Source organism: Chelonoidis abingdonii, chromosome 19 (genome assembly GCF_003597395.2).
Source record: "Chelonoidis abingdonii isolate Lonesome George chromosome 19, CheloAbing_2.0, whole genome shotgun sequence".
Taxonomy (NCBI): domain Eukaryota; kingdom Metazoa; phylum Chordata; order Testudines; family Testudinidae; genus Chelonoidis; species Chelonoidis abingdonii.
In genome coordinates, this window is record NC_133787.1 from 40504689 (window position 1) to 40531728 (window position 27040).

At 48.6% G+C, this 27040-nt stretch overlaps 1 protein-coding gene across 7 annotated transcripts in view; it reads left to right on the forward strand.

Moving 5' to 3' along the window:
• Positions 1–627: 627 nt before the first annotated feature.
• Positions 628–27040, forward strand: part of TANGO6 (transport and golgi organization 6 homolog) — a 95273-nt gene continuing 68860 nt past the window's right edge. For 5 of the 7 annotated variants that reach the window (XR_012657281.1, XM_032771369.2, XM_032771371.2 and 2 more), the window contains exons 1-7: positions 633–732; positions 4189–4841; positions 11407–11523; positions 14802–14952; positions 15900–16027; positions 17627–17789; positions 23830–23912. Coding sequence is in view for 6 of the 7 variants with exons in the window: in XM_032771369.2 (XP_032627260.2) it covers positions 657–732; positions 4189–4841; positions 11407–11523; positions 14802–14952; positions 15900–16027; positions 17627–17789; positions 23830–23912 (1371 nt within the window). In the remaining variant the exon portion in view is untranslated. Of the gene's footprint in view, positions 733–4188; positions 4842–11406; positions 11524–14801; positions 14953–15899; positions 16028–17626; positions 17790–23829; positions 23913–27040 lie in introns of all 7 variants that reach the window. The other 2 variants (XM_032771370.2, XM_075073758.1) reach the window with 2 other exon arrangements.

A 27040-nucleotide genomic window follows, 5' to 3' on the forward strand; every position in this document is an offset into this window, starting at 1 on the left:
GTCTTCTCTGGGGTCCAGGCACCTAATTAGTGGAGCCACACCTGCACAGTTCCACTAATTAGGTGGGTGGCCCTTCATTGTGTTGTGTGTGGCCACCAAGGCACGCACCTCAGAGGGAACTATCTACAGCCCCCCTGAATGGAGCTCACAGGATAGGTGCCAACTTCGGCTGGTGCTGATGGGTGCTCGCCCCCTGACCCCACTCCGATTCCACCCCTGCCCCTGTTCCAACCCCAGCCGGGCGGGAAGAGCCAAGCCCTGAACCCTGCTATGTGTGTCAGACCAAGTGGGTCATCACCCACGAAAGCACATGCTCCAATACATCTGTTAGTCTATAAGGGGCCACAGGACTCTCTCTTTTTACAGATCCAGATTAACACAACTATTCATCTAATACACTACAAGCCAACTGCCCATGGTCTGACCCTCCCAAAATGGAGGGAAGACAACCCCGTGGGGCTGCTTTAGTCTGACCCTCCCAAGATGGCGGTAGGGCCAATTCTCTCCGCCCCCTACGGAGCCGCGCTGGTCTGACCCTCCCAAGATGGCGGTAGACCAGTTCTGCTCCTCCCCCCCTGAGAGCTGAGTTGGCCAGACCCTCCCAAAATGGCGTCTCGATGCGCTATTGTGCGCGTGCGCAGTCGGCGCAGGGCGCTATGGCCGAGAGTTTGAAGCTGGAGCGGATGGTGGAGGCGCTGGCGCTGCTGCTGGGGAGGCCCGGAGGAGGCACCGGTGAGAGGAGCCGTTCCCTTCAGCGCGCGGGGACAGTGGGGCTCGCATGTTGGGGTCCCCCCACTGCCGTGAGCAGCCCCTCCCCGCCCCCCCATTGCCCGTGTGGGCCCGCCGCCTCCCACCATATGCCCGTGAGCAGCCTCCCCACCCCATTGCGCGTGTGGCCCCGCTCCACGCCTGAGCAAGCCTCCCGCCCCCCATTGCCGTGTGAGGCCCCACGCCCCTCCACTGCCTGAGACAGCCCCTCCGCCCCACCTTGCCGTGTGGGCCCCCGCACCCTCCACTGCCCTGAGCAGCCTCCCCGCCCCGCCCTTGCCACGTGTGGGCCATCCGCCACCACATTGCCTGTGTGGGCCCCCGTCCCCCCATCGCCCTGAGCGGGCCCCCCCGCCTGGTCCTTGTTCATCACCATGGGGGAGGCCCCCCCTTTTCCTGCACCCCCTTCTCACGAAGGCTCTTCTGGCTCTCTTAGGCGGGACTGCGTTTGCTTCTGCTCCACAGACCTCCTGTCCCCTGCGCCCCACAGGCTTGTTTGGGGAGTTTGGGACAAAGGCCTGTAACGCAGCCTAGCTGCTTGTCTGTGGGGCTGGATGTGCGCAGGGTGCTTTACCCCAAAGAAATCACCCCCCCTGCCGCGTGCACCTCTGGGCCTGACCTGCCAAACCTGGCTTTCCAAGCAGTGCGCTTTGTTAATGGAGCTGTCACACACTGAGCTGTGGGGCGCTTAGGGAATGAAATAAATTATGGAGACGTATTGTAGCAGAGAGAGGAGCAAGTGAGGGAGGTGTAGGAAAGAGGAGTTCTCCACTGAGATCTGAAATGAAGGGGTGGGTGAATGCCTGAGGTGGGGAGATCCAGGAAAGCTATCCAGAGGAGCCCGCTTCTGCACTTCAGGGTGGTGAGATGTGGGGTAGGGGGAAAGACAAAATGCCACAAGGGGAGTTCTGCACAGTTTTGAGCAACCTGTTGTGTTCTCAGAGCTCTGAGGCTAGCACTGTTTGGAAAGAGCTGTGCCCTCATAAGAACTAAATTCATCCCCAACAGAAAGCTATTTAAGGCTATTGCAGAGATCTAGGTTGGTGTGCATTATTTTTAAATTGAAACCATATGCACTTCCTTATTTAACTGTAGGACAATATTGACCATATTAAGGTTAAGTTGGGGAAAAGGAAATAAATCTACTTCATCGCTATGGCTGCAGGAACAAATACCAGCCACAGGGATGTGGCTGACTAGAATACGAATACAGAAATGGAATGACGTTTTGTATCGGATTACCAACAGCTGTTTGAGGAAAGGTGGACTGAATGGGACAAATTGATAAACAGGGCTGGCTCCAGGCCACAGCGCGCCAAGCGCATGCTTGAGGCAGCATGCCGCGGGGGACGGTCTGCCGGTTGCCGGGAGGGCGGCAGGCGGCTCCGGTGGACCTCCCACAGGCATCCCTGCGGAGGGTCCGCCGGTCCCACGGCTCCGGTGGAGCATCCACAGGCACGCCTGCGGGAGATCCACCGGAGTCGCGGGACTGGCGAGTGGCAGAGCGCCCCCCCGCGGCATGCCACTGTGCTTGGGGTGGCGAAATTGCTAGAGCCGACCCTGTTGATAAATCACTGATAAACACTTTTTCAGAACAGTATGTATTCCTACAGTCCCTCATAACTCACTCTGTCTCAGTTCTGCTGGGTTCCTGTACTTTTAGTGTTATCGCCTTTTTAATGCTGAAGGAAGACAGAGATAGTAAAGGACCTGTACTGTTGACAGTTCTGTTTGTTTTTAATTAAAAGTTAGTAACTGGTAGAACAGTTGTCTGAGATTGTGCTGGTGAATGACCTGTATGGGAGCAGCCTCAAGGACTCCACTCTGCTTCTGAATTCCCCAGGCTAGTAAGGCTCCAATCAGCATTGTGCCAAGGAGGTAACCTGAGTCGGAGAGAATATGAGAATTTTTTTCTCTACCCAACTCTAGTACTTGCTGCTCTTCCAATGGGTGATATGGAATTACTTCAATCCACATTTCTGTTTGATGCAAACTTTTCTTAGGCTTTCACTCTAACTTACAGCCTCCAATTTTTCTCCCATCACAAAGTGCAGTTTGAAAGACTGCCTCTTCGTCTGGTGAGGATGGATGTTGACCAGCAAGGGTATGACTATGCAGCATTTTGGCACAAGCCTCCCAGCATGGATTGATAGACTCAGGCTAGGGGGGCTCACACTAGTTCATTAAAAATAGCTGTGTAAATAGTGCTTTGATGTTGGGGCTCAGGCTCTGAAGCCTGCAGGGTGGGCTTCGGAGCCCAAGTTCCAGCCTGAGCCGCCACTTTAAAGCACTGTTTATACAGCTATTTTTAGAGCACTAGCACTTGCGCTGGGTTGGGAGACTGGCTCCAGAATGCCGTGTAGGCGTACCCAAGTAGGGAAAAGGCAACAACTCCTGATATTTATTTTCACCCAATGGATTGGGGAGGGCAGTTTCTCACCATTTATCAGAGGGCAAGAGAGTCTTTTTCTCCTTCTGTATCTTCTTGCATCATGGAAGAGGTACCCAAGTCTTATTACCAAACTCTTTTACATGCAGTGCACAGGTACCAAGCTCTTGTTTGGTGAGTTACATGTTGGTAGTTTCTTGCTAACCCAGATAAGCAACAGTGTGGTGCCCCCATAACCCCTCTGAGACAGGGATTGTCTCTTTATCTGGTCCTGTGTAACGGGGCCCCATCCTGCCTACGATGACATAAATGTTTATTATCATGTCTGCACCCCTGACTTTAAAACGTCTCCCAGGTTTCCTACAGGCCCAGACACCCTGCTTTCAACTGCTCCTTCTAGCTGTCTGTCTGTCTTTGTCACTCCCAGTTTCTCTCTTCTCAGAGTATGTCTACACTGTGAAGTTTCCCAAAACTTTTGTCTTTCACACGTACTTAAAACACCCTCCCCCCCTCCCCCGTGAAAGACAGAAGTTTTGCTGATGTAAGGGGCAGTGTGATCTTCTGCTGACAAAGCTAACCCCGCTTGCGGGGCTGGAAGTATTTTGCTGGCAAAAGTACTGACAAAGTACCAACAACGAGCATTTACACATGCTGACTTCTAGTGACAAGGCTGTGTTGTCGCTAAAAGCTGCGTGGTGTAGACAAGTTGTAAGTTTTTCTGTGTTCTGCCTTCCCTGTGCCTCACAAACACAAAACAGTACTCAGCAAAACCCCTTTGACTCTTAGCCCAAGAACTCTTGGCAGGTTCACAGCCCCCTTTTGCCTAGTGATTAATTTATGCAGATATTTATGTTAATAGCAGGTGTGTTCACACCCAGGCTCAGGGAGGTTAAAGATCCAAGGAGTAACCAGTACCTCTCAGCAGGACACTAATAATAGCTAAGGAGGGACATTATATGGCTTAGCGGAGGGCAGGTGCTCCGCTCTCGCAATCCTTGTACTGTGCTTGACCTATTTGTTTTCCCTTTTAGGAACAGATTCAGGTTCTCTCCAGACAGCAAAACATGCAGCTCTGCTCAAAACCTTGAACTCCAACTTGGCTGCTTTAGAGGAAAAGTTTGGTCAGGATCCCCAGTGGAATGAACTGCGGAGCTTGAGAGCTGAAGTCAGAGATCAGGCTGCTTGGCTAGAAAGCTCTACAGATGTGACCTGGAGTTTTACTTGTCAAGTCCTGCTGTTACTGCTGAGTCTGAAGAAGTGCATGATCCTCCTAGCTGCTGCTTATCATCCAGCCAAACCAAACCCTAGGACCGCTGAAGCTGCTCCTGCTCTCAGCCCTGACACGCTCAGTATCTCCCAGCAGAAGACTGTTCAGTCTGCATTACAGTTTGTGATTACCTTGGGCCTTTGTCCATATCTCTTGCCTGGGGTTGGAATCCCGCTGAAGCACAGGACAGAGTTCAGTGCTGTTATTCAGGATGTGGTATCTCCCAATGCTGCCCCCAGTACTCTGCATCGGCTCTATGCCAGCTGTACTGCACTGCTGCAGATTGCACAGCACCCATCTTTGGGCAGCCTCATCCTTACCCGCCACCTTGGGGACCTCATTGCAGGTCTGTGCCAGCTTGGATTCTGCCCGACCAAAGGAAAGGGGGAGCAAGCCAGGCCACTGGAGCAACTAAAGGTGTGTGTTCTGAGTGGAATTTCCTGCCTTAATTTTGCATATAGGCCCAATCCTGTAGCTTCCATTTTTCTGGGGCAAAGACAACTGTCTGGAAGGGACATAAAACTTTGTGCTTCAGGGAGCAAGATGAGACCTTCCTTGGGGGGCAGATTAACCCATATCTGCCTTCTGTGTGGTGTCTTGCACCTTCCTTTGAAGCAACTGGTACCAGTAACTGTCCTGGACAGGATACTGGCCTAGCTGAACCTCAAATCTGATCCTGTCATAAGAACATAAGAATGGTCATACTGGGATGGACCAGTGCTCCATCTAGCTCAGTATCCTCTCTTCTGACTGTGGCCAGTGCCAGAGGCTTCAGAGGGAGTGAACAGAACTGGGCAGTTTATGGAGTGATCCATCCACTGTTGTCCAGTCCCAGCACCTGGCAGTCAAAAGCTTAGGGACACCTATGGCATGGGGCTCCATCCCTGACCTCTTGGCTAGTAGCCATTGATGGACCTGTCCGTCATGAACTTTATTTAATTCTTTTTTGAACCCAGTTATTCTTTTGGCCTGCTCAACATCCCCTGGCAACAACTTCCACAGGTTGACTGTGTGTTGTGTGAAGAAGTGCTTCCTTTTGTTTGTTTTAAAACTATTAAAGGGTGACCCCTGGTTCTTGTTTTATGTGAAGGGATAAATAACACTTCCTTATTCACTTTCTCCATAGTATTCATGATTGTATAGACCTCTATCATATCCTCCCTTAGTTGTCTCTTTTCCAAGCTGAAAAGTCCCAGTCTTATTAATCTCTTCTCATACAGAAGCCGTTCCATACTCCTAATAATTGTTGTTGCCCTTCTCTGTACTTTTTCCAATTCTAATATATCTCTTTTTAGATGGGGCAGCCGAGCTGTGTGCAGTATTGAAGGTGTGGTATTGAAGGCATGTCATGGATTTATAGAGTGGCATTATGATATTTTCTGCCTTATTATCTCTTTCCTAATGTTTCCTATTCTATTCTATTCTATTTGTTTTTTTTGACTGCTGCTGCACATTGAGCAGAATATTTTCAGAGAACTGTCCACAAAGACTCCAAGATCTCTTTCTTGAGTGGCAACAGCTAATTTAGATCCCATCAATGAGTATTTATAGTTGGGATTAAGTTTTCCAATGTGCATTACTTTGCATTTATCAAAATTGAATTTAATCTCCCATTTTGTTGCCCAGTCATTCAGTTTTGTGAGACTCTTTTGTAACTCTTTGCAATCTGGTTTAGACTTGACTATCTTGATACTTTTGTATTGTGTGCAAACCTTGCCACCTCGCTGTTTACCTCCTTTTTCCAAATGGTTTGTGAATATGCTGAACAGCACTGGTTCCAGTACAGATCCTTGGGAGACCCATTATTTACCTTTCGTCACCAGGAAAACTGACCATTTATTCCTACCCTTTTTTCAATAGGTTTTAACCATTTACTGAACCACAAAAGGACTTTCCCTCTTATCCCATGACTACCTCTTTTGCTTAAGAGCTGTTGGTGAGGGACCTCATCAAGGGGTTTCTGAAAGTCGAAATGTACTACATCTACTGGATTACCCTTGTCCATGTGTTTGTTGACCCTCTCAGAGAATTGAAAGAGATTGATAGGGTGTGGTTTCCCTTTTGAAAAGCTGGGTGGACTCTTTCCCAACATTGTGTTCACCTGCCTGTCTGATAATTGTGTTCTTTACTAAGTTTCAACCAGTTTGGCCTGTACTGAAGTGAAGCTTACTGGCCTGTAATTGCCAGGATCTCCTCTGGAGCCTTTTTTAAAAATAGGCGTTACATTAGCTATTTGCCTGTCATCTGATACAGAGGCTGTTTTAAGTGAGATGTTACACACCACAGTTAGTAGTTCTGCAATTTCATATTTGAGTTCCTTCAGAACTCTTGGGTGAATCCCATCTGTTCCTGGCGACTTATTACTGTTTAATTTATCAATTTGTTCCCAAAACATCTCTACTGACACTGCAATCTGGGACAGTTCCTCAGATTTGTCACCTAAAAAGAATGACTCAGGTGTGGGAATCTCCCTCACATCCTCTGCAGTGAAGACCCATGCAGAGAATTCATTTAGTTTCTCAGTAACAGCCTTGTCTTCCTTGAGTGCTCCTTTAGCGCCTTGCTCATTCAGCGGCCCCACTGTTTGTTTTCCAGGCTTCCTGCTTCTGATGTAATTAAAAAAATGTTTGTTGTTAGCTTTTGTCTTTGGTTAGTTGTTCTTCAGATTCTTTTTTGGCCTGCCTGGACTTGCCAGAGTTTGTGTTTCTTTCTATTGTCCTCAGCAGGATTTGATTTCCAGTTTCTGAAGGATGTCTTTTTGTCTCGAACCTCTTTGACTCTGTTTAGCTGGGCTGGCATTTTTTTGGGTCGTCTTACTGTTTTTCTTTCATTTGAGGTATACATTTAGTCTGGGTCTTTATTACTGTGTTTTTATAAAGTTTTTATGCAGCTTACAGGCATTTTGCTCTTGTGACTGTTCCTTTGAATTTCCATTTAACTAGCCTCCTCATTTTTGTGTAGGTCTTTCTTTTTTTTAAGCTAAATGCTACTGTGGTGGGTTTCTTTGGTATTTTCCCCCCTACAAGAAGGTTACATTTAATTACATCAAGGTCACTATTACCAAGCAGTTCAGCTATATTCATTTCTTGGACCAGATCCTGTCCCCTACTTAGGACTAAATCAAGAATTACTTCTTTCCCTGTGGGATCCAGGACTAGCTGCTCCAAGAAGCAGCCGTTACTGGTGTCTAAACATTTTATTTCTGAGGTGACATGTTCCTAGTCAATATGTGGATAGTTGAAATCCCCCATTATTATTGGGTCTTCTGTTCTGGTAGCCTCTCTAATCTCCCTGAGCATTTCTCAGTCATTGTCACCATCCTGGTCAGGTGGTTGGTAGTATATTCCTGTTGCTGTATTCTTATTATTCAAGCGTGGAATTTCTATCCATAGAGGTTCTATGGTGCTGTTTTAATTCATTTAAGACTTTTACTGTATTTGACTCTATGCCTTCTTTTACATATTGTGCCACTCCCCCACCAGTGTGACCCACTCTCACATTTCTGTATATTTTGTAACCTGATATTACCAGATCCCATTGATTATCATTATTCTACCAAGTTTCTGTGATTCCCATTATATCAGTATCCTCATTTAATATCAGACGGTCAAGTTCACCCATCTTACTGTTTAGACTTCTTGCATTTGTATCCAAGCACTTATAAAATTAGTCTGCCTTTGAGTGATGTAACTGAATGGGACTCTTCTTTGTGTCTCTTCCGTTTCTACCTGTACTTTGTCTACTTCTATCCTCTGCTCTTTACCAGGATATAGAATATTCCCTTTAATAAATCCTCCCATGCGGGATGTATGAACCATGTGCTGCTCTGCACCTATCACTTGCCCTCACTCCTTAGTTTAAAAACTCCTCTATGACCTTTTTAATTTTACATACCAGCAGTCTGGTTCCATTTTGGTTTAGGTGGAGCCTATCCTTCCTGTATAGGCTTCTCCTTTCCCAAAAGATTCCCCAGTTCCTAATAAACCTAAATCCCTCCTCCGAACACCATTGTCTCATCCACTCATTGAGACCCTGTAGTTGTCTGTCTGTCTAACTGGCCCAGCATGTGTGTGACGATGTGGTTCTGCCGGTACCCAACTGAGAGTGCCAATTCAGGACCAATTGCTCAAACAGGGCAGTTACAGCCCAAGGCTGGGGTTTTTCCACCTCTAAGGCAAACCAAACCAGCCAGACAAAAATGACTTCGGTTTCACCCCACTGGCCAACCACAAATCACACCAGCAATTTCCTTAGACACTCCAGTCTCCCAGTATCACCACCAGTGCCACCCGTCCTGGGGATGAATGGTTATGAAAACCAACACCCCGGTAAAAGAAAAAGGTTCTCTCAATCCCAAAGGACCAAGCCCCAGACCCAGGTCAACATACACATCAGATCTTACCCCACAAATCACGCTGTTGCCAATCCTTTAGAATCTAAAATCTAAAGGTTTATTCATAAAAGGAAAAAGATAGAGATGAGAGCTAGAATTGGTTAAATGGAATCAATTACATACAGTAATGGCAAAGTTCTTATTCAGGCTTGTAGCAGTGATGGAGTAAACTGCAGGTTCAAATCAAGTCTCTGGAGAACATCCCCCGCTGGGATGGGTCATCAGTCCCTTGTGTAGAGCTTCAGCTTGTAGCAAAGTCCCTCCAGAGGTAAGAAGCAGGATTGAAGACAAGATGGAGATGAGGCATCAGCCTTATATAGGCTTTTCCAGGTGTAAGAACCTCTTTGTTCTTACTGTGGAAAGTTACAGCAAAATGGAGTCTGCAGTCACATGGGCCAGTTTCTGCACACCCTGCTGAGTCACAATGCGTATCTGCCTCCTCTCAATGGGTCAGTTGTGTAGCTGATGGTCCTTAATGGGCCATCAAGCAGGCTAAGCAGAACTAACACCCACTTGTCTGGGATCTTTCCCAGTAACACAGTACAAGTTTGAAATATAGACAGTATAGAGCCAATATTCATAACTTCAGCTACAAAATGATACAGACATACAGACAGCGTAATCATAACCCGTAACCTGGTCTTAGACACCTTATATGACCCTCTTTACATAAGATCTGGTGCCACTACAGGACCTTGGTTGCAACTCATGTTCTATATGGTCCCAGTTTATATCAATAACATCACAATGTGGCACTGGAAACATTTCAGAGAGTGCTACCATGGAAATCCTGGACTTCGCTCCTCTCCAACCCTATGCATAAAACTGTCTAAATGTCTTGAGAGATCCACAACCTTTGCACCCAGCAGGCAATTCACCATAGGGTTCTCCTGGTCGTCAAAACCCCACTATTTATATTTCTAATAATCAAATCCCCCATTACTATTACCTGCCTCTTCCTAATAACAGGGTCACTTTACCCTGGAAAGGTATCCTCAGTGTGAAAGAGTACTATGACATCATCTGGAAGGAGGGTCCCAGCTGTGACATTGGTTTCCTCTGCTCCAGCTTGATGTTCCCCTTCCCTGAGACTTTCCTCCTCCTCAGCAACACAGAGGCTGTCATAGTGGGGGCTGGAACCGCTTTACTTTGAGCTTGTCTACACTACAAAAGTAGGTCGACCTGCAGCCAACACAGTAATTAAATCGGCTGTTGGTGTCCACACTACCCTCCTTTTGCCGGTGGTGTGCATCCGTACCACGAGCGCTTGCACTGACTGAAGTGCGGCATTCTGGGGCACTGATGGCCGCACAGGGTTCACAGCTGGAGCCTTCCTCCCACCGCAGAGCTGACAGTGCCAGTTGTGAGCCAGGCACAGGGCTCCATTTCACAGTCGACATTCTTGTCAGTTTCACGGCTGCTATTATTTCACCTCTCCTCTCTGGCTGTCAGCTGGACTCCTGCCCTGGGGCTGACAACCAGAGCCAGAGAGGAAATGTGAAATAATAGCAGCCCTGAAACTGACAAAAATGTCAGTTTCACTGCTGGAAGGCTCCTTTCTGTGAAAATGAGCTGGGGCGGGTCTTGCATCTTAGACTGTCAGCCCTGGGGTGTGGGTGGGGTGATCCCATTGTAAGCTCTGCTCCCAGGGCTGACACACGGAAGGAGGGATTGACAACTCGGAGCCTCTCTGCCACCTCCCAGTGAGGGATGGGCGGGGAGGAGAGCCCAAGCCTGGGCTCCTTCCTCCTCCCCCCTGCCCAATCCCTCACTGGGAAGTAGCAGCGGGGCTCCAGGTTGGCAGCCACCGGACAGTAGGGCTCTGTGGAGTCAGGGCTCCAGCTGTGAGTCCCATGCTGGGCTGACAGGCAACAGGCAATGTAAGTAACGCAGTGGCTACACAGACACTGTCTCACCCTACTACATCGACCTGAATACTACGCATCTCGCAGAGGTGGAGTTATTAGGTCAGCATAGTGGGCATCTTACATCGGTGGGTGCAACATTCTAGTGTAGACACTTACAGACTTAGGCCAAGGTAAGCTGTCTTATGTCAACCTAACTGTACTGTAGCTCAGGCCTTTGTCCCGCAAAGTCTCGTGTATCTCGCTGTCTCTCTTAGCTCCTCCAGTTCAGAAACTCTTGTCTCAAAAGCTCATATTTGGTCTCTGAGAGCCACAAACTGCTTGCACCAAATGCACATACACCACCTGTCCACAAGGCAAGTAATTGCTGCATTCAGTGTAATAAACCGGATAGACCCACTCTGATGGACTTCTGCCTGCATTGCTTTTACTCTTGCAGGGTTGTTTTGTGTGTTTATTCTGTGTGTGTGTGCGGCAGTTCCCGGGTAACAGTTGTTCCCGAACAGTTTTTGTTTATATTTGCCTTGAGTAAAAAACACCCTGTGTCAAAAAGAATTTAGAATGGTCTCTAGATACCCACCTGGATATTTCCCAATCGATGTCCTATAAGTTGTTAATGGTCCAGCAGAGGGAGCCAGAACCTAGCAAAATACACACCCTGTGCTGCTGTACTGCTTGCCTGCGCTGTGTTAATATTCCAGCACAGAGACCTGTTATTTTTCAGGGCCTTACAGAAGAACAGCGAACCCACTGCAGGGAGGCCTTGAAGAGTGTCTTGGATCGAGTCTACCAACCACTAGTGGTCCGGGAACTGCTTGTCCTCCAGGGAGGATCCAAACAGGTACCGAGGCTGCCAACTGGTTCTGTAGCTGGGCGGGGGAAGGGAATCTGACTCATGAGGCTGTCTCCGGTGCCTGCACTTTTCAGTGGTACAGGAGCTGGAATATGATATGCTAGAGCAGGGGTGGGCAAACTTTTTGGCCTGAGGGCCACATCTGGGTATGGATATTGTATGGCGGGCCATGAATGCTCTCGAAATTGAGAGTTGTGTGCAGGAGGTGCAGGGGTGAGGACTCCGGCTGGGGGTGCAGACTCTGGAATGGGGCCAGAAATGAGGAGTTCAGGGTGTGGGAGGGGGCTCTGGGCTGGGGGTTGGAGTACGGGGGGGTGGAGGAGGGCTCCAGCTGGGGTGGGGCTGGGGATGAGTGGTTTGGGGTGCAGGAGGATGCTTGAGGCTGGGACCAAGGGGTTCGGAGGGCAGGAGAGTGATCAGGGCTGGAGCAGGGGGATGGGTCAGGGGTGCAGGCTCCAGGTGGCGCTTATCTCAAGCAGCTCCTGGAAGCAGCAGCCTGTCCCCCCTCTAGCTTCTACATGTAGGGGCAGACAGGTTACTCTGCGCACTGCCCTGTCCGCAGGTGCTGCCCCTGCAGATCCCATTGGCTGTAGCTCCTAGCCAATGGGAGTTGGAGAGCTAGCACTTAAGGCTGGGACGGTGCGCGGAGCCCCCTGACAACCCCTACATGTAGGATCTGAATGGGGGACATGCTGCTGCTTCTGGGAACCATGGCATGTGCAGAGTGGGGCAAGCCCCCGACCCCGCTCCCCAATGGGACCTCGAGGGCCGGATTAAAAGTCTGACAGGCCAGATGTGGCCCCCGGGCTGTGGTTTGCCCACCTCTGTGCTAGAGCATTAAACTGTGATTTCCTAGCTACCTGTCTGACCAGTGGGATGTAGATATGGGGCTTGGAATTTGCTGCAGAGACTTGCATTTGGAAGCTTTGTTTTATTTTTACTCAAGCTACATACTAGGAGTGAATCTGTTTTCTTGAAAACATAATAGAAGCACAGAAGCGTGTTCCCTGGAGAAGATGGTGCTGTGGATCCATACTTGCTGTGTTGCTTCACCAAGTATAATGCTGTGTCAGCAGGGATGAATCTGGCTCATTGTGGTGGTTTATATGCTTCCTAACAAACCAGCTGAATTTGTGCTAAATACGCACTGACGGCTACTTCTCCACTCTGAGATTGGCTGGGCTATTTGTCCTAGAAACTTGGCTATGTTACTAGTCATGAATAATGCAAAAATATGTTAATAAAACGTTATGGATTAGACTATAAATGCGCAAAAATCAGCAAAATTGTGACTCCTACAGCAACAGTGATCCTGTCACACTGAACATAAATATTTATGGCATAAAATAGTAATAAAAATCCTACTTGTGATGCCTGCAATAAAGCAGAGTTGCTGTGAGAGCCATAACTTGGAATAAGTTAATTTTTGTGCATTTACCCTTGTAGCTAGGATACAAAGCTTGTCAATTCCACAAACTGACTACATTGCCACACTTCCTTCTTTGCAAAAAAATTGTTCAGCGAAACACCTTGTACGCTTTTGGTGCTCTATGAATAGTAAATAGAAGTTCTTGGCAATGCTTTGTTCTTCGGTTTAGGTGTGCTTTGCCCTAGAACTCCCCGGAGTTTGTGTATATACCGTTGCCTTCCGTCAAAGCCATTACAGCACCAGTTCAGTTTATATTCTGTCAAGCTTCAACAGGACTGTCCTTGGTGAAGTGTCTTGTCCTGTAACTTTCCTATGTCACTCTGGCAAAACAGGCATTGCTTTCTCTTCAGACTGTGTGGCACTAACTTGAGCAAATGTCCAATTCCTGATTTCAATCTGTACAGGACCTCTGGGAAAAGACTGTTACTTGCCTTTAAATGAACAGAGGCATTGCAGCTAGATGCGTGTCTTTCCTCCATGTAGCAATTTAAACTAGGCCATGTTTCAGGGTGCTCTGTGAGGCTGTAAACTGGGAGAACCAGGGGAATTCACACTGAGAACAATGTTGCTGTCAGGAATTCAGTGTACCACATCTGGTGAAACAAGAAAAATCTGAGTCTTGGTCTTAAAACACTAATGCACGGCACAGTATTGCCCCTAAATTGGAATTGTATGTTCAGAAACGCTTGGCTTATAATGCTAGATTTACCGGCAAAGAGAATATTAGATTTTCCTTTTAAGAATCTTATAGAGTCCTTTAAATACACTTTCTAATTGCTTTTCTGTATAGTGTCAGCAGTAGTCTTGTGCTCCAACTGTGTAGTGTTATGCTGATCCATCTATTTAAGTTTGTTAATCAAAGTTGATAAATTTGAGCTGCAGCTGTTTTCACTTAGCACTGCAGGCTTAAAGGGAAGGCAGTGGCTCATTAAAGAAAGCTGCTGTCCAGGATGGAGGTTGCTCCTCTCCCTCTGGAGTGGTTAAAGCAACATGAAAGAACAGTCCGTTGAAGGATTTGGGGTGTCGGATCTCATTAAATAAAGCAGCTGGACACTTCTGATCAGTTCTGACCTGGGTTGCCAGTAGCCTTGAATCTGCACTGATTCGTTCTTATTTGGTCTTTCTTCTTCCATAAATACTCTGTGTGTTTAATGTAGCTGTTTAACATGGAAGTGAGGGCTGCCTTGTAAAGGAAAGGTGGGAGAATCCCCTGAGCTACTTTCTCAGTAAAGCAAACATACACCTGCCTTTTCCACTATTGATATGGCAGCTGACAGCAAACGCCGTCCATGCAGACTGCATGATTTCTAGGATTGCACACTCTAGATGGCACTGCGATTTCTACTGGAACACCACCTGTCCTAATAGTGAGGCACTCTGGGGTTGTGTTTCCTTTCTTGACCACGTAACCTATAGTTTGTATTGTCTGTCTTCTCAGCAATGGGAGTATGTGCCTAGCAGTCACTGGAGTTGGACTTGCTCTCCTCTTGAGTGCAATGAGCCCTGATTCATACTGAGAACCCCCTGTATGTATCACTGGTAGTGAGACAGTCAAAGCTGACGTGTAACCCCAGGAGACTGTAATTTAGGGAAAGAAATCCCTGCATGGAGGAGAGGCTCTTGGGATGCTCAGCCTACCTAATTAAACCCTAATTATTTTGGTGCTATTAGGTGGTGAAGTGATTTATAGAAAATTCCCCTCTGTGTTGTGTTCCTGCCATGACATACAGATCAAAGCCATACAGAACAGAGAGCATGTAGTTTTGCACATCTGTGAGTGCTGGCACCATTCTCTAAAGAAAATACATTTCCAATCCCCCTTTCCGTATCCTTTCAGGGCCTGCAGTTCCCTGGACAAGAGGTGAAGCAGCCGCTTGCCCAAGCCCCAGCTTGGCTTCGGCGTCTCTGCGGACAGCTCCTCTCGGAGAGGCTGATGAGACCCAATGGGGTTCAGGCTGTTGTCCGGGGCATCATGGAGGGAGCAGGAAGTAAGTATGTTGCTCAGACACTGTCATTTGTTTCACAGATTATGAGTGAAACGAGACTTCCAGAGTGGGTCAGAGATCTTCCGATCCAATGAAATAACAAGGTGGAATAGCATTATGGGGACCCTCCCATAAGAGATTTCCTCTTATTAGACTAACTTACACACACACATGCACGAGTTATATTGCTTCTGGTCTTAAAAAGGGAGTTCTGAGCTCCTGAACTTCAAGATTCCTTTTGTCAGGGTGTATTGTTAACATTTCTGGGTTCTGGGACTGGAAACGTCTACAGTTATTGACAAAATATAAATAAAATGACAAAACCTAGAGCAAAAATACCTGTGTATATGAAATGCCAGTTCCTCACTCTTGTGAAGAGTAAGTTTGTTTTTAAAGATCTGTTTTACTGATTTTTTTATTAGCGCCTATTTCTGTAAAGGGCATTGGTGCACGGGAACAGTGCTCTGTGTTAGTAAATCATAATGATCTGGAGAGGAGTGAGATCGATTCCACACCCAGTAGGGTTTGGGATCTCAAGGCCTGCCAGTTAGCTCAGGAAGAGGTTTCTCGCCAAGACTAGGTGAACGTGACGTCAGGGACTTGTGTTCCATAGCCTGCACTCCCAGAACCCTGGCTAGGGTGGTCAGAGTTTTGTGCTGTGCTCTCTGAGAGGGCTTATGTTCTCTGAAAGGGTCTTGAGATCAGCACCTGCTTCCAGTGCTTGGCTGTTATGCTTGTGGGTGGGAATTGACTGCTGGAGTCCGAGGCCTTTGATAACACATTGTTCCCTTCCTCCAAAGCAGCAGGGCAGTCACCTGAAAAACACCTGGGCTGAGGAGATTGTTAAAAACAAAAATCTAACTTTTAGCCTTAAATGTCTCGCTTTAGGAAAAAAACCTGGGAAAGCCCAAGTCTAATGAGGTCTGTGTCCTGCTCTCCTTTGCTTTCAGCTGGTGGCAGCGGGGCTGAAGCAGCAGCTGCAGACTGGAGAAAGTGTGACATGGTTGCTAGGATCTTGGCCTCCTGTCCTCATCAATCTCTGTCCCTGGAGGATTACTATCAACAGGTGTGCCCACAGGTATGCCCTTGACTCCCCATTCTCACCAGAGCATGTCTGCAGTGCCTATGAGCAGGGGATAGTGTGCTTAGCCCATAGTCCCTCAATATGAAATACCGTTGCCTCCCTAACTAGGGGATAGTGTACAGCATGGCTGTGTTGTGAGTGTGATCCAGTACAGACATAGAGCCGAACTGGAGATTTGACTGGGGATCTGTAAGCAGGAGAAATTGCCACCCTGCTCTGTGTGTACACACCATAGATTATCTAAACTAGGGTCAGGAACCGTTCAGAAGTCGTGCCGAATCTTCATTTATTCTGATTTAAGGTTTTGCGTCCCAGTCATACATTTTAACATTTTTGGAAGGGCTCTTTCTATAAGTCAATAATACAGAACTAAACTATTGTTGTATGTAAAGTAAATAACGTTTTTAAAATGTTTAAGAAGCTTCATTTAAAATTAAATTAAAATGCAGAGCCCCCCGGACCGGTGGCCAGGACCCGGGCAGTGTGAGTGCCACTGAAAATCAGCGTGCGTGCCGCCTTCAGCAGGTGTGCCATAGGTTGCCTAGCCCTGATCTAAACTTACCCCCTTTCCAGGATTTGGCTTTATGTGCCCCTTAAATAACCAAAATAATAACAAAACATAAGCTTCAGCTTCACCTTTCAGGAACTCTTCTGTCTTAGCTCCTAGTTGCCTCTGTCCTAGAAAAACTCCAAGTTACTGCCCCTCTTACAGCCTAGGAGCTAATGAGATCCACCTGCTAGCATAAGTTAGCAATAATTACCCTGCATTTTATGTGCGGTTCTAGCTCTGACCATGGGGTAACCCAACAGAGGAGCCCAACACTCTAGTGTAGGGGAGAACCTGTGGCTCTGTTACAGGCTCTTTCTGTCCTAGGCTGACAGGCATTTGTTTTAGCTGACGAGTCAAACGATTTCTCTTTCTTTTACTTTTACTGTGTCCTCCTGAGCATTTCTCTTGCTGATCACTGTCCATGGGCCCTTGTGTTTCCTTGATGACATGTCTTCAACATGAGTATCCTAGCTGGCCAGACTGCCTTCTCTCTTTGTGACTCACATGCTCTTCTTGTATCTTCTTTCATTTAAGGGTCTCAAATCCCTTTGTAAATGTGTATTAAACCTTAAACAAGCTTGTGAAGCATTACTCCACTTCAGAGGGTAAGCTGATGTGCAGAGAGTTTAGGAGATCTGTCCAAGACTGTACAGTCAGGAAGTAGAGAGTCTGGAATAGACCCCTGGAGCCTGATGCCTTCTCACCAGGCAACGCTGCCCAAGCTATGAAAAGGTACCAGAATTTAAGAAATGCTCCCCCATGGAGCTCTTGCTTCTTCTTAGCCCTTGCCCCCAGAATTGCTGCAGGTGTTGGTGTCCTAGCTCATTTCAGAAAAAAATTCGCTTATTCCCTCCCCTACTCTTCACAGCAGCACATACTGTGGAGGAGCCCTGCCTCCGCCAGACTCATAGCTGAGATGCCTCCTCATGCATTGCACTCAGTTGAATTGAAATTAATAGGACTCCTCATTCTCATCTGTTGGCTAGAAGTTAGCTACTCTCTTTGTTTCCTGACCTGTGTTGTATATGTAATTTACATTCCAGATTCTAGACTTACTGCATATTCAGGAGAAGTTGACAACACACCAGTTCCAGAGAGTTGCCACCATGGCCCTTCTCACCATGGCCAGAGAAAGTCCTCAGCTGGCAGTGAAATATTTGCTCCATCCCATGCTAGCACCACTTCTCCAATGCTGGGATATGGCAGGTAATGGTCCATCTCTCTTGGTCATGTGGTCCTGTAACATATCAGACAAAACCTCTCCCTTGAAAAGGGAAGATGAGTTTCTCTGTCTATCATACATCTGTGGGCTTATCGCCCTGAAACAAATCCCATGGAGTAATCCCTGCAGATCCAGGGTCCTGGTCCTTCCATCAAGGGTTCTTCTTGATTGGCTAGCTGGCTGCTCAGTGTCTAGGCTCAAACTGGAACATATAGAAAGAGGTATTGGTCCAGTAACACTTTGTTTTTATAGCCTGCTGAGACCTCTGCCTCTTTCTGGTTGTGCTGCTTAAGGAACAGCTGGGTGGATTGTATTTGAGACATGCATCTCAGATTCTGATTCCACCCCATGATAGCTACATATGTTCCAGTCTTAAAGAGGTTTGAGGAATGACTTCCTTCTCTGAAATCAGTCCCCTTCGTGCATGGAGGCCTGGTTTTCGCTGTGGGAAGTGATGTGAGGAGAGAAGTCTGTTTCTAGTGTGGCAGTGCTAGTGAGACGGATGATACCTTCCTGTGCTAAGTCACCTGCTATCAGAGGCTACATGATGTTCTGCAGTGCTTTGTTCAATCTCTACCACACTGTTAAATGACTCACGGGGCAGGGCTTCTGCTACTTCCGAAGTCTGAGGTGGTGTTGAGCGGTCAGTGGCAGGTTTCTGGTGGCCACCCTTCCTCCCAGCTGCTGGGGAGTGTGATGTCAGCCTCTGAGCAAGCAGAAAAACTTCTCCAATTTACATATTCTGACATATGTTTTTATAGGTTGCCCAAAACAAAGCACATAACTCATAGTAACTCTTGCAAACAATCAATTTTCCTGTCATCAGCAAGCAGCTCCTAGCCAATGTCAGCAAAACCTCATAATCAGGAACACCTGGATCAGGGGTCTCCAACCTTTTTACACCCAAGATCACTTTTTGAATTTAAGGGCAACCCAAGATCTGCCCTGCTCTTTCCCCAAAGCCCGGCTCACTCCATTCCCCCCTCTTTCTGTTGCTTGCTCTCCCCCACCCTCCCTCACTTTCACCGGGCTGGGGCAGGGGGTTGGGGTTCGGGAGGGCTTGCGGGCTGTGGGCTGGGGCAAGAGGTTCGCAGTGTGGGAGGAGGCTCTGGGCTGAGCCTTGGGCAGGGGGTTGGGGTGCAGGAGGGGGTGAGGGGTGCAAGCTCTGGGTGGGTGTTTGTGTGCAAGATGGGGCTTTGAGATGGAGCAGGGTGCTGGGGTACAGGAGGGGGTACAAGGTGCTGGCTCTGAAAAGGGGGTCAGGGCTGGGGCAGGGGGTTCAGGGTGCAGAAGGGGGTGAAGGGTGCTGGCTCCAGGACGGGAATCAGGGCTGGGGTTTGGAATTCAGCCTCCCACTGGGCGGCACTTACCGCGGGCAGCTCCCAGTTGGCAGTGCAGCAAGGCTAAGGCAGGCTTCCTGCTTGCCTCGGCCCCACGCTGCTTCCGGAAGGATAGGGTTACCAGATAGCAACTGTGAAAAAATGGGACGGGGGTGGGGGTTAATAGGCGCCTATATAAGAAAAAGACGCAAAAAACAGAACTATCCCTTTAAAAACGGAACATCTGGTCACCCTACGGAAGGGGCCAATGCATCTCTGCAGCCCCTACGGGGGTGGGGTGCAGGGGGCATGTGGCTCTGCGTGCTGCCCCTCTCTGCAGGCACTGTCCCCAAAACTCCCATTGGCCACAGTTCCCCGGTCCTGGCCAATGGGAGCTGCAGGGGTGGTGCTTGCAGGCAGGCGGCAGTGCGCAGAGACCATTGTGCCCCCCCAGGGCTGCAGGGGCATGCTGGCCGCTACTGGGAGCGGCGTGGGGCCGTGGCAGGCAGGGAGCCTGCCTTCGCGGCAGTCCTGCTACACCACTGGAGATCACAATCGACTGGGAGAGTCCCCAGGATTGACCAGTGAATCGCGATCGATGGGTTGATGACCACAGCACTAGATCTAATGTCAGCTGTTCACACTTCAACCCATTCTCTTGGTTATTGCAAGTTTTACTTTTGATCCTTGTCAGCAAAACTGCCGCTGCAGCTATTTTGTATGCTTGTACAACACCCAAGTTATTCCTGACTGCAAGATATTCTCACTTCCAATTAATGGTGGCTGAGTGCACAGAATTGCTGTGGTTTTGTCAGTCAGTGTCTCTTGTAACATTGCCATCGCTGTAATGGGAAATAAATTTACGTTACATACTTACCCACGGATCCTCCCCCTGGCCCTTCCTAGACTCCGGTGGAGTCTCAAACAGGCCCTGGCTTGCAGCATAACTGAATCCCCTGGTTGTATGTCCCCAATTCCTCCCCTTCTTCCTCCCCCTCCTCATTTTTCAGGCTAGAGGCCTGTGGCTCGGCTCCTTGGAAGTGTCCGTGGTGGTGTGCAGGGTGCTGTTGGTGTCTCCACCAAGTATGGCATGTGGCGCTTTGTAAAAGTGTAAGGCCTGTAGTTTGACACCGGATCAACTGTTGGCCTCCCTGGTCTTCTGGTATGCTTGCCACAGTACTTTCACTTTCATGTGTCACTGCTGCTGGTCCTTTCTCCTGCATCCCCGTGCAATCTGCTCGTAGATGTTGATATTTCTATGGCAGGTCCACAGCAGTGTGTGCACAGGCTCAGGGGATCCAATATCTCCTGTCTGCTCCAGGCTGGAGCATGTGAGCAAGACACAAGAAGTAATTTTTCCCCGAAAAAGGTTGTTGCAAGGAGGAGGAGGAGAAAAATTATTCTCCTTAACCTCTGAGGATAGGACAAGAAGCAATGGGCTTAAATTGCAGCAAGAGAGGTTTAGGTTGGACATTAGGAAAGCTTCCTATTGGAGTTGTTAAGCACTGGAATAAATTGCCTAGGGAGGTTGTGGAATCTCAGGGATGGTCTAGATCAGGCCTGCACAGCACACAATGCGGCCCATGGAGGCTCAATGTGTGGCCCGCGGTGGGATTCAAAAGGCTCTGAGCTGCCCGCAGTGGCAGGGAGCCCAGAGCCCTTTAAATCTCAGCCACGGACGGGATTCAAAAGGCTCTGAGCTGCCTGCAGCGGTGGGGAGCTCAGAGCTCTTTAAATCCCAGCCGTGGCCGGATTCAAAAGGCTCTGAACTGCCCGCAGCGGCGGGGAGCTCTGAGCTCTTTAAATCTCAGCTGCGGCTGGGATTCAAAAGGCTCTGAGCTGCCTGCAGCGGTGGGGAGCTCAGAGCTCTTTAAATCCCAGCCGTGGCCGGGATTCAAAAGGCTCTGAACTGCCCGCAGCGGCGGGGAGCTCTGAGCTCTTTAAATCTCAGCTGCGGCTGGGATTCAAAAGGCTCTGAGCTACCTGCAGCCACGGAAAGCCCAGAGCCCTTTAAATCTCAGCCGCCAGGGCTGCTTTAGGCCAATTCAACCAATTCCCCTGAATCAGCCTGCCCCTAAGAGGGCCACATGCCCAAGCCCCGGTACAGTGTACTGGCAAGTGCGCTGTACCGGGGTGATCCCGCTTCCCCAGGGGGCAATTTAAAAGGCCTAAGGCTCCCAGGCCCTTTAAATTGTCACCAGAGCACCACTGCTGGAGCCCTGGGGAAGGGCTGTGGGGCTCTGGGGGCTATTTAATAAGTCCGGGGTTCCCGTCGCTTCTACTGCCCCGGGCCTTTAAATAGCCCCTGAAGCCCCACCACTTCCCCAAGGCTCCCGCAGCTATTTACAAGGCTGGGGCAGTGGAAGCAGGAGAGTCCCAGGCCCTTTAAATACCCCTTGAGCCCCGGGCTGCTGCTGCTACCCTGGTGGGGGAGGCAGGAGGAGGGCGCACTCACCATACAGGGTGGGCTGTACCCCCTGTACCTGCACCAGCTGCCCGCAGCCAACCCCTGCTGCACCCCCTGCCCACACCAGCCTCGCACCTCCTGCCCTGCCTGCACCAGTTCCTGTCTGCAGCCAGCCCTGCACCCGCTGCCCACAGCCAGCCCATCTCCAGCCAGCCCTGCACCCCCTGCCTTGCCTCCAGCCCTGCACTAACCCCTGTCTCCAGCCAGCCCTGCACCCCCTTCTTTGTCTCCAGCCAACCCCTGCTGCATCCCCCTGCCTGAAGCCAGTCAGTCCCACGCTCCTTTGTCTCCAGCCTTGCCAGCAGATGCCGCACCCCCCCGTGGCCCTGCCCCAAGCCAGCCAGCCCACCGCACACCCCATAGCCAGCCCACCCCACGCCCCTTGCCCAGCCTGCAGCCAGACCCTACCTCCAGCCCCCTCCCCCTCACCTCCAACCAGCCCCATGTCCACTGGTGCCCTGAACTTCCCAGGGAAGTAACCCTGCACACCTGCTTCAACGAGTTGGGCAGGGAGCAGCTGGGACCCACACATGTGCACCTTAGCACACCCTCAGGGAATGGTGGAGTTCATTTCTAGTTCAGACCCATCTTTTTAAAAAAGAACTTTAGGTAGGGTTAACATACATCTGTACTTTCCCGGACATGTCAGGCTTTTTGGATCTTAAATCGCCATCAGGGAGGAAAGTACAGATGTATGGTAACCCTTCTGGTACAAAAAATACATACTGTGGCAGAACTTTTTATAGGGTACTGGTTGCTAAGAAATGAAAGGCTTTTTTTTTTTTTTTACATGTTTTTTTTTTTTCCAGTCATGTTCAAAATGTTCAAATTGAGCCCCGCACTTCTTAAGCCGGCCCTGCCAGCCGCGGACAGGATTCAAAGGCTCTGGGCTGCCCACAGCCATGGGGAGCCCAGAGCCCTTTAAATCTCAGCCATGGCCGGGAATCAAAGGGCTCTGGGCTGCCCACAGAGATTCTTGGCCGCAGCTGAGATTTAAAGGGCTCAGGGCTCCCCACCGCCACGGGCAGCCCAGAGCCCTTTGAATCCTGGCGGCAGCTCCAGCGGATGGGCTGGGCTGGGATTTAAAGGGCTCGGGCTCCCCTCAGCAGTGGGAGCTCTAGGCCCTTTAAATCCCTGCCCCAGCCCCACAAAGCTCCGGGTTCCCCCAGCTGCCGGAGCCCCGGGCCATTTAATTTGACCCTAAGGGCTCCCAGCCACCTCTTCAGCTGGGAGCCCCTGGTTTATTTAAAATCAAGTATCACCTCCTCACCCCCAACCTTCCTTTTTGTCCCACAGCTGTTTTGGTGGGGCAGCGCTGGGGAAGGAGGGTTTGTTTCTGCAGGCCTGGGTGGTGCTGGGGTGGGTGTTTCTGCTGGGCCAGGGGAGGGGGCATGTTTCCATGGGGCCGGAGGGTTTCGACCCTCAGCTCTTTTCTTTGGAGTAATGTGGCCCTCGCCACTTTACGAGTTGTACGGGCCTGGTCTAGATAATACTTAGTCCTGCCATGAGTGCAGGGGGCTGGACTAGATGATCTTTCGAGTCCCTTCTTATCCTGTGATTCTATGTTTGGAGCGTGTAGCCATCATGGCCAGCTGGGCAGTTGCATGCAATAATGGAGAGCTGCTAGGTGTGCTCATCATTCTGGGCAATCAGGAAAAGGCATTTCAAGAATTTGCAGGGCTTTAAAGAGGAGGGCGGGGGGCCCTCCGGTCTGCATGACCCCTGGGCAGTGGAGTTCACAACTGAGACCAGAGAGGTCAGCGTTGGGCATTGTGGGACTGCTGCTGGAGGACTGTTAGGGTCGACATAGGTAGCGCAGTATTTACGCTCATGCTGAATCAGCCTCAACATGGCTCAATACCACTCGGGGAGGTGGTGTTACTATGTCAGTGTCATGAAGCGCTTACATTAATTGGAGACCAATTTAAGTGTAGACACATGTGCAACTAGATCAAGGTGGCTTATGTCAGCCTAACTTTGTAGAATAGACCTAGGGACTGCTGATTTCACCCTTAACTCTTCACTTCCTTCCATCTATTATTCTATAACCTATTTGCACATGTATCTTCCAGTGCTGCTCTACTAAACTGCTTTGGGTACTGTAGCAATGTGCCAAGACAGTGTCACACTCCTGCTCCTGAAGGCTATGTAGTGACGGTGCATGTGGCAGCAGAGTCTTGATGCTCATTTTCTGTTTTTTTTTTCCTTTTTTTTTTTCTTTTTTTTCTTTTTTTTGAGAGGTGGCAATGGAAGACTTACCTGCAGGGACTGTGCTGGTGAAAGAGGCAGAGCTCAGCCGCTGTGTGGAAGATGTGTTCAAGGTACAGTATTTAATTTGGATTTCTAATATGTGTAGTTGTTGTCTGAGGATTGAAGAGAAAACTGTCTGTCAGCACGTCTGGGACCTGCTGAGCCACTTAGATGAATATTCTAAACTATAAAAGAGAACAAAATCTCCAGTGCAGCCTGAATGCTGAAATAAGGTGGAGTCATGGTCCCTTCTGGGAATGGTGCCCGAAATGAGGAGTGTTTTTAGTGCCTTCCCTCCATTTGTTAAACTTTTGAAGACCGTATTTTTTTTTTTTTGCATTTGTAGCCCATTTCACGACTCTGATGCACTAGTTGAATGCATGATTTACCCCTGTCATTGTAAGATGATAATTTGCATGCTAGGATCTGTAAAGCTGTATTTATTCATGCCATATATAAGCAAATAAAAATTCTTTCCTCTAAGCTTAGAGGAACTTTTTACTTTTCAGAGTAACTGAAATGTACTAACATTAAGAGATTGAACTGTGCACCAGTATTGGGTGGACTGATATTAAATAGTGTTACAGTAGGTGACAGCCTTAGAATGTTAACCCCTTGTTGTTCTATTTCAGATATTTCGTATCAAATTTGCCCCTTGCTGCAAACGAGATTGCAACTGAGCTTTTTGCTTCCTATACTGAGCTCCTGAAGGAAGAAAACAGACTATTAGGGAGAGCAAAAGTCTGTGTTCAACAGTCTTAGAAAGTCATCAAACATTACGTGTTAAGCCTGGCAAAAGGAGTAACAGTATTTTTTGTTGCGTAGATAGAGGTTCGATAGATATCTCAGACATCTCATTAAATAGGTCCTTTATTAGTCACTACTTACATTTCTCAAGTCTTAAAACACACGTACACTTTCACAATTACGCACTAAAACAAAGTTTACAATATTGCAACTGGGCTGTCACTTCACTTCAGTTCGTTCTTATATCTCACTGACTGACTGGCGCCGCCCTGCCCCTTATATACCCACAAGAACATGGCTGACAACGTTCTAGGAGGTTCGAGCAAAATATAGTTCTCAGAGTCTGGAAGGTTCCATGAGATTTTACAAAGGTCTAGAACATTCTAGGAAGTTAGTGAAAACTGAATCCATGTATGGAATACCTGAAACATTTTATTTTAAATGTTTTATTTTCCCTTTTGCCACTAACAACAAAAACAGCACCCCAAGCCCAACACTCCCTAAGCTGTCACCTGGGTTGCCTGCCCCTAAATCTAGCCCTGCCTTCTGGCCTTAAAATCTATGAAAAAAGATCTGCAGTGAAAGTAGTTCCAAAAACACAGAAGTGAATCACTTTAAACTCCATCTAAAGGTTCATTCTAGCTGCTGGGAGCAATCTCCATTTATACTGTCTCTTTGTCAAGCTGAAATCTGTCCGGAGTTTCCTGGTTTTAACCTTCCCGGAAGAGGGCTAACAGATTTTAATTCCCACAAAACCTAGCTTTTACCATCCGTGCTTACCTCATGCTTGGCAGGAAACACGTCTGGGTGTAATTCCTCTCTTTTGTGATGCATTCCTTCCATCTGGGGTAGTACCTCTCAAAACACTGAAGGAATAGTGAGAAAGAAACATAAAGTTCTCTTCATCTCTGCTACTGTCAGTACGTTTTCTCTTGACAACAGAAGTCAGAGAATGGGGGGAGGTCAATAGTATAGTGCTTTCCGGATTCCTGATCCCATTGGATTCCCTTGGAACAATCCTGTAACATCCTCAGTGTAAGTACGATGCTGTCCCATGTGCAAAGGAAAAAGTAATAGCTTAATTCTAAATTTAAATTCAGCTTTGAAGCAATGGGCAGGGACCCTCATCTTACTCTGCAACATGTGGATTCCTCTGCGTTGTGTAATTTCAGCACTGCAGACAGGACTGGCACAGCAAACGAAGCACGTTCTTGGGGTGGCACAATTCCAGAGACGGCAAAAAACTTAGAGCCGGCCCTGACTGCAGACAAGTAACCTGGTCATCAGTCATCACCCATTTTTCACCATCTTTACCAAGCAGTGTAATTGACAAGTGTGCTTTCAAGACCTGCTGCTGCATGGTGTAGATCAAGAGGAGGAGAATGAGCTGGCCAAAATTAATGGTGATTGTGCCAAATGCTCCCAAAGCTCACTGACCCATGCTGGTTTTCCTGCTCCAAAGCACGGGAGCACTCTGGGTCAGGTTATAAGAGATGGGGGAGCAGGCAAAATCAAGAGGACAGGAAAATTGATGGAACCATGAGCTTCCTACCCTTTTGCCAATAACTGACTGTCCTTAATGTTAGTGCAGAAATCTCAGCGGGCAGGGAGGATAGTGCAGACTCAATGTCTTATGTGGCGCTCCTCCCAACGATTGATTCTTCTTGAAGCTGCTGCTAGAAAACTGCTCAATGGAATCGATTGCCTCTTAACTGAAATGCCACTGTGATGAATGCTATCCGAGGGATTCAGATGGACTCTTTGGAGCACTGGTGGCTTTGGGCGTGCTGGTCTGTAATGCAGGTCTCAGGGCTATGGCTGTGGAGAGGAACTAACCTTCCCCTGTGGTGTTCTCTTAGGTTGTTAAAGGTAAACCGCATCCATTGGCGCAGAACTATGTCCAGATATCTGATGTGGTGATAGAGGCTTGGGCAGGTATCTTACTGTCTTCATCCCCTCTTCCCACATGTCACATCTGCCCAATGAAATGCTATAGAGAGAGTAAAAGGAGCAAATGGCCATCTTGCCAGAAACCTGAGTTGCAGCCTGCACAGTCTAAGTGTGCAGAGCAGTGCTTGGATCGAGATGGAGCGTTCCGTGCTGAGACCTGTCGTTGATGGAGGCAGCACTTCAGCCATATTAATGGTGAAGAAGCAGCAGTGTAGAGCTCCATGAGCATCCTTTAGCCACCCTGGTTGGTGTAGGAAGGTGTGGAACAGGAAAGCCCTAGTGGCTCCATGCTTGATCCTCTGCTGTGACCACAACAGCAAATGGCCTCTTTGGGTCTAGCAGAAAACAAGATTCAGACCAATCTCAGACTGTTACCAGTCTGCAGTGAGCCAGCTCTGAGGCTTAGCCACGTGTCCTGTCAGGGGAACCTGCTCTTTTGTGAATCCCAAGCTCCAGGCTAGAAGGGGAGCGTCTGGAGCAACGGAGTTTAACTGCAAGAAGC